The sequence below is a fragment of the Populus trichocarpa genome, chromosome 17 (assembly GCF_000002775.5).
Source record: "Populus trichocarpa isolate Nisqually-1 chromosome 17, P.trichocarpa_v4.1, whole genome shotgun sequence".
Taxonomy (NCBI): domain Eukaryota; kingdom Viridiplantae; phylum Streptophyta; class Magnoliopsida; order Malpighiales; family Salicaceae; genus Populus; species Populus trichocarpa.
This window is the reverse complement of record NC_037301.2, coordinates 1,316,959-1,324,527: the sequence shown is the minus strand read 5'-3', so window position 1 is coordinate 1,324,527 and position 7,569 is coordinate 1,316,959. Positions and strand designations below refer to the sequence as shown.

The following is a 7,569-nucleotide window of genomic DNA, read 5'->3' as shown; positions in this document are numbered from 1 at the left end:
AGTATCTTCAATTCAGGGGAGTGATTGTTACAATAAGTCTGTTAATTAGTTAGTGGCATTTACAATTAGTTTCATTTCAGTTTTCTGTTGCATTTCTGTTATTCCGTTATCTTTCTGTTTAGAGGTAGTAACATGTGATTCGCATGAGAATCACATTGATTGTTTTCTGTAATAGGCTGTGTGACTATATATACTGAGTCACCTTCATTAATAAAACTAAGGAGAGTTTTTCCAAATCTGTCAAACCAGAGTTTACAGATTCCACCACTTTCAGACATTATGTATGCCCAAGGTGAAGCTAATTGTATCGATAAAGGTGGATTTTGCATGTTCAGCCCTATGAACTGTTGCGGTTCTGTGGGATGCTCATATCCAATGGGGATATGCTTTTGAAGATCAGAATCATGTGATCAACGTCCTATCAACTTCTAGCTAATATGTAATAAAGTCATGTGTATCATGATCACTGGTCGTTATTTTCTGTTTTGATGTTGTAGTTGAAGGGCAGTGGGAGGTTTGGGGAAGAAGACAATAAAATGGATAAGATCGGTTGTGTTCCTCGTACATATTCTGTTCTTGTTTTATCAGCTATGATTTTTATTTTCTTATAATACTTAATTTCCTACTTGCATAAAATAGGAACTATATATATATATATCAAGACAACTGCCTAGCTACTAGTACTTGTTTTGTTTTATTACCAATGATTTTATTTTTCTAAGAAATTTTTTCATGTTTTTTTATTAGTTTGTGATCGGGAAATTGGAAAACTAAAGGGAAATTAGGGAATTTATTAATACAAAAGGGAAATAAAACCAGGTTAGCCATGGAACCCACTGAACTTGGATAGGGTACTTCGTAGAATTGTAGATCATCATGATCAGGCTTACAGCTTTAAGACTTTAGCTGGTTTATTTGGGCATTGCTGGCATATATAGTGCCTAGGATTTGAGAAGAAGATGATGACTGTAGCAATAAGAGATTTCAGCTTTAATTACTCAAGAATTTGGCAATAAGAGATGCAATGCTGCTTTCTAAACTACATGATAGAAAATTTTCTCCAATGGTGCCGTCCTAGTCCTAAGGATTTACTATTAGTTGCACATTTTCTACACAAGAAAAATGAAGTTAGTCTTATTTGCATGAATTAGTATCCTAAAATAATTAATTTAGTCTAGTTGAATACCTAATCATAGTTATCAAGTTTCCAATTACCCGTCAACTCTGATTATTATGAATCAGGGTTGTTTTTGACATATTTAAAAGGTTGATTCAGTCAAACTTGAGTACCATAACAAGTTAATCTATAATTCAATTAACCCGACAAAACCTAAACATAGGTAAAACCTGATCGAGTTAGCTCCTATTATTTTTTTAAAAAAATAACATTATCTTTAAATAAATCTTGATAGCTATGGTTTTAATAATTTGTTTTTATCCTTTAAATTGAAACCACTATTTTAACACTCATTATTTATAATATATATAGCATATATTTACATGAATTGTTTTTTAATTTTTTTATGTGAGATATTAAAATTTCAAATTTTTTTTTTAATTTTCTTGAGTTAACTTAGATCAATCTATATAACTCAAATCTATTTAATTGGTCAGGTTAATCCAGGTGTAATAACTATAACTAAAAGGAATGGAGTTGGTTTAATTATTTATATAAATAATAAATTGGTTTGATATGAGTTTTTAAATTAACTTTATGGTGTAGATTAGTTGGTTAGCGCGTATGTGAGTGGCTAGAAATCGGGGTTAGATTTCACCATGTAGTAATATTTTCTTGCAAAAGATAAGTTATAAGTTGTCTATTTAATTATTATTTTTTAAAAAAAAGAGGCAAGTGACCGAACCTTATAAAAAAAAAAAAAATTACTGGTCTAGGACAGTGACCCTCCCCACATGAGGTTTGCTGTAATAGGCCCTACATGTATTTTTATTGCCTTTTTGAGTTTTTTTTTTTTTTTTCAGTTTTTTAATTTTTATTTTTCAATTATAGTGATATTTTTATTTAATTTTATCTTTTAATATTTTTTACCTCTTTTATTAATGACTTACCCATTACTTTTTTTAATGACTTTTTTAGTTGCCATTTGATTTTTACTTTTAGATTCATTTTTTAATATTAAATTTTTATTTAATTTTATTAATTAATATTAGATTAACAATGAATCAATTTTCATGTTTTTTATTATATAATAAAATTAAAAAAAATCAATTTAAAATTTATAACCCAAGTAATAAATTTTACAAGTTAACTAAGATAGAACTATTTTTTTTTCTCTCTATACATACCTAGTTGATAAAATCATATCAAAAAATTTTTTACACAATCTAATTTAAAACCCGAGCTAAACAAAAAATCAAAATTTTTAAAATTTAAACTATTTTACCGAGTTAAATAATAATATCAAAAAATTTATAATAGTCATTTAATCAAACAACTAGTTATTCCTAAAAATAGTGTGTTTGGGCTACTAAGTTTTTTTTCTTTAACATTGCTTGAGGTCTCTTAAGTTGAAGAAGTGAGAGATTAAGACAAAACAAAACAAAAAAGAAAAAGTGTACAATATAACTTTTCACTTGGGCTTACAGAATTTAACCCGATACCCGATACCCGAAAACCTAGCAGCCCAAACTTTTCTTTTTACTCCGTCTCGAGAGTCGAGTCTGACAACTATTTGCAAAACAGCAAAATGAGTGACTTGTTTTACTTGCATGGGATGCACGTAGAAACACGCGCCACAAATATAGTGGCTGCCAGTGATGACCTGCTGTCTAATAATCACACAATATGCTTGGTTCCCTGACAGATGACACCCACAGAAAATTTTCCATGAAAATATCAATAAAGTCTTTTTCAACAATAACCATCAAAAATAGACACAAAAATAAAAGGAAAAAAAAAAAAAAACAAAAATGAAAAGCTGCTATACATGAAGGAGGCTGCTCATCAAAATATACAAGTAAAAATCCCCACACAAGGTCAAATTTCCAGAGACACCACCACCTATTTCAAACCGGTTCAAGCCCTTGACTAATCTCTTCAGTACAACAATGCACTGAAAATAAAAAATGAAAAAATGGGTACCAGCAGCTCCAACTCACCACCACGATTGCCTGCGTCGAAGCATTAATACAGATGTCAGAAACGAAGGGAGAACAAAAAGAAAAAAGAAACTGCTGTGTTCAAGAACAAGCACTATTACATTCAAAGCTGAATCTTTATGACGAATGATCTTATACTATGGCTGGCTAACTAATATATGATTCAGCAATCAGCATGCTAATAAAAATGCCTTTGTTCACTCAGAGTGAAAACAATCAACTACTAATGTGCGCGCCTCTGTGTGTGTTTTTATTGTGACATTGTTAAACAAACAAGTAGCAGAACAAGGCTAAGCTGATCGGTTAGGAATTGCATGGGGCAAAGGTACACACCAGGGTTTCTGATCTGTGATGTAGGCAAGGCAGGCAAGGACATCTCTGCAAGATTAAGGCAGGAGCTGTTAGAACAAGAACTTGAGAACAAGCAGTATACACGTGAGTGTGTGTGTGTTTTCCAGATGAAATATCAAATTGCTCATGCTCTTTCGGAAATATAAAGAACAGGTAAGATTTGGTTCTTTCTTGAGTAGTTTAACATTACCTGGGGCACAAAGAGACACGGATGACACGGAGGATGATGATGGCCATGGAGCTGCAATGTTGTCGGTCAAGTCACATGTAAAGCTGAACCCTGTCGAATTGTCTAATATAACATCGGCAGGCAAGCTTCGAAGTAGACACCCTAAAATTAAATCGAAAAGAAAAATTTATAAACAACAACAACAATATTGATTTCTTTCCAGGCTGCAAAAGAGAGCAGTTACATTACAAACTCTAAGAAGCACTTTCTTTTATGTTGTCAAATGAACAAAACCTTATTTCCATTCTCAAGCAAATTGGAAAACACGACACCCATCATCTCACCAGGCCTCAGTTAGATCACAACCCAGAAGTTTTCATCAAATATCCTAAATACACAAATAAAACCCACAACTTCCAGGAAGCCAACTGCCAGGTTTGGGTGGGAGATTTTCATTCAATATACAAATCATGCCCTACATCCCATTCACACTTTTAGCACTGGGCATCCGTATGCATCCAAGAAATCTTACTTTAATCTAAAAATGTAATTGCAGTATATAAGCTCTATTGTTGAGAGGGAGAGAGAAGCAAACCTTGTTGTCCATATGCTGCTTGGCATCCACCAACACACAATCCACAAAAAAAGAAGTAATAGATATCAGATGGAATAGAGGATGAAATGGAGGGAAAATTTTAAAAGACTGGTATCAAACTGAGGAAATAAACCTTGTATGCTAAAATCTTTCAAGTCAATGTCACAAAGCTCATAAACATTTGTCATGACCCCGCCTTGTCGTAGCTTGGACCCCAAAACTGTTGCACAGATTATCGCCTGTTTGTTTGTAATTAACATTTGATTTTGTATCCCAGCAATGTATGTATTTAATGAGCTACAGCAGGAGGGATTGGGAGCAGCTAAATTTCGACATGCTTTAATAACTTCTAATGGCTGTGTGAAATTCAAAGGACAAGCTGCACATGAAACATTGAGTCAACAAAAGTAAAATAACCGAAATAATAAACAAAAAAAAAATATAACAGATCCTTCTTGAGTTCCACAAATTCATGATAAAGCTATGTGCACAGAAATGTGTGCAAGTAAAACAATGCATCTAGATAGATTCAAAAGCAGCATCATTTGCTGAACAAATGATCTAGACTCATAGCATATTGCCTACACTTTTGTCCTCTCTTCAACTATCACATCATTCCATCATGAAAAGTTCTAAAACACAGGAGAACCTCTCAGAAGATGCAATATATGCACAGGAAATTATTGATGTGGCATTGGCATTGCATTTATGAAATTCAGTCCAGCAAAAACTGAGGAAGAGTTCATAAAGAAGGAAAATCATTACTACTGTACCCTTGTTAACTTTGCAGGCAGATAATATCCGGAATGCACTATTTGCAGCATCTGCTGATAGCTTCCTAGAGATATATGAAAATACCACCCCTTTGCAATCACTAAGAGGATCATTATGATGAGGCACGGTCACCAAATCTCTATTATCATTGATTGTCAATTGTGTCCCAGAAATCTCAAGAGCAGCTTCTATGATTGCAGATTGGCAAATTGGTCTACAACACTCTTTAAGAGGATCGACAGTACTGCAGGCTTCCAGTAATTTGCTTGTATTTACTATTTTCTCAAAGTTAGCAACATCCTTCACAGGACACAACCCACCAGTAAGATTTAACGATTTAACAGAGCAAAGTGTAGGTATAGTGATATTGGCCCCTCTGCTTGCTAGTATACTAATGATATCTGAAAAACAATCATCAGCCACTGCATTCTGCAAAACCAACTTATCAGAGTTGCCACTGAAATAGCCCTGGAAAATGTGGAGCAAACTACCAAGCTGTGGACAGCATATTACATTTCCTACAAGAGCTGCCAAGGGTTGAGAGCAATCAGATGCGGTTCTGTCTATGACATTTGACATAGCAGTGAAATTTACAGGGCATTTCCCGGTTAAATTTGGCTCATATGTGGTGGGGAAAGTTGGGTACATAGGAGCTAAATTCTCACCAGGATAAGGGTAGCGTGGGAAGACAGAAGGTGATATTTCAATGGGTCCAAAAAGTCCAGAAATAGGTGGAGTGCCCAGCTCAGATGTAGACGAAACATGATTAGGCTCAAGCAGGGTCTGCAGTGCCACAGCTACTTGGAAACTGGATAACCAAACAATAAATAACAAGAACTGATGGCCTAGTGAACCTGCAACCAGTCATCAGACAGCTATCAGCATCAACACACTCATCTTTCTCTATAGAAAGAAAATTTGAAGAATTCATCTACTTATAATGGCTTACCCTTTAGACAACTGATAGTCTGGAAACCCTCCATATTTCACTAGCCTTCCGGCACCATTGAATTTTGGAAAAGGAAAACCCTACAGCACTAAATCATAACCCTAAACTTGTTCACGATGATGCAGCAAGCAAGAATACCTGTACAAAGTACAAGATTGAACAGCATAAATTAAAAAATAAAGCCGAACAATTAAGACTAGCTTAGGACACACTCCACACATACCACAGCATATTAAGGAGCAACCAAGCTGGATGCATGTTTTTTCCATATGCTGAGTAGCTTGAGACTAAAAAAATTCAGAAACATACAAACCTACTCCAACCATACTAAATTATGACAATTATTAGCTTACTAACGAAGCATAAAGCTCCTAAATTGTGCAATTAAAAGAATCCCTTATTTGCTTAGTTCAATACCAAAGTAATGATCTTTGGCTTCAACCACAAACTTATTATATCTACAGAGCATTTAACTTCACAATCTAACTATTAGGTTTATTATACATGGAATCAAACTTAATCTACACGATTGGTTCCAGTACATAATGTATTTCACTACACTACTGGTCCTAGTACATACTATATTTTCAATTATTCAACACGTGTGAGCAAAATCATCTCGTTACTTCAGCTAAACAATACCATCAGATTTTAGTTGCCAAAAAATGAAAATGTCTTTTTGATTCAGCTAGACAGTTTCACCACCTCAGCTAAGCCAGCCTTTGCTGAAACAAATGCAAGATCAAAGCTAAAATTTCCACTTCTATGGTCTAAATTACTTTTAAAAAAAATATTAGCTAAAATGAAAAAAGGCTTAACAACCCACAAGTTCTTATCCTAAAAAAATAAGAAAAACCCATCAAGCTTATTAAAAAAAAAAATAGAACTCAAGGGTCAACATCTTAACTCCTGTACTTTTTTATTTCAATTTTCTCAGCTACCAAAGAGAAGAATCAAACATTTCTTAACCCAAAAAAAAATTGAAAAACAACCACACACTAAATCAAGCTAAAAACAGTCCTATAAACCACAAGAAAGCAAAATCTAAGACCCCGACTTCTATTTTCTCAGAAACCAAACACATCAAGTTCACAACTTTAAGGAAATAAACAGAAAATAAAAGCGACCCACCTGAAAATGACGAACCCATGTAACAAATTCTAGTGATTCAAGCCGCCCCACAAGAAAAAACACATAAATATCAAATCCTTTTTAGAAATGGATCGATTTGGTCTAAGAAAGGAGAGAGCTTTCTTGATGAGAAACCCTAAATCAGACCCTTTATTTTATTTTATTATTATTTTTTTTTTTTCAGGTAACTCAAGTAGAAAACTCTCTCTGACTCTGTGATTGTAACTGTGGTTGTTGTTGGTGGTGGATAAAGCGTAGGCTAAAAAACTTACCTTTTTTAAGACACTCAACCCGACCCGATTTGTCTTTGTTATTTCCGGGTCAACTGAGCCCTTCCCGTTTTTTTTACCCGGATCCAATTTTTTAAGGGCGAACCCTAAACAAGTCTTCTAACTATGGACGTTTTCTTGATTGAGTGCCTACACGAATTTTTTTTTTTTTATCTCAATTGAGTTTCCAAAAGTTTTTTTTTTTCAAAAACTT

At 33.9% G+C, this 7,569-nt stretch overlaps 1 protein-coding gene across 1 annotated transcript; it reads right to left on the bottom strand.

The window, feature by feature from the left end:
• Positions 1-2,823: 2,823 nt before the first annotated feature.
• Positions 2,824-7,341, bottom strand: LOC112324808 (uncharacterized GPI-anchored protein At1g61900). The gene is made up of 8 exons (XM_024589478.2): positions 7,087-7,341; positions 5,956-6,093; positions 5,006-5,860; positions 4,366-4,611; positions 4,233-4,247; positions 3,659-3,799; positions 3,451-3,495; positions 2,824-3,129 (listed from the first exon to the last, which is right to left on the bottom strand). Exons 2-8 carry the CDS (start codon positions 5,987-5,989, stop codon positions 3,056-3,058), a joined length of 1,410 nt encoding a protein of 469 aa, XP_024445246.1. The 5' UTR covers positions 5,990-6,093; positions 7,087-7,341; the 3' UTR covers positions 2,824-3,055.
• Positions 7,342-7,569: the final 228 nt, after the last annotated feature.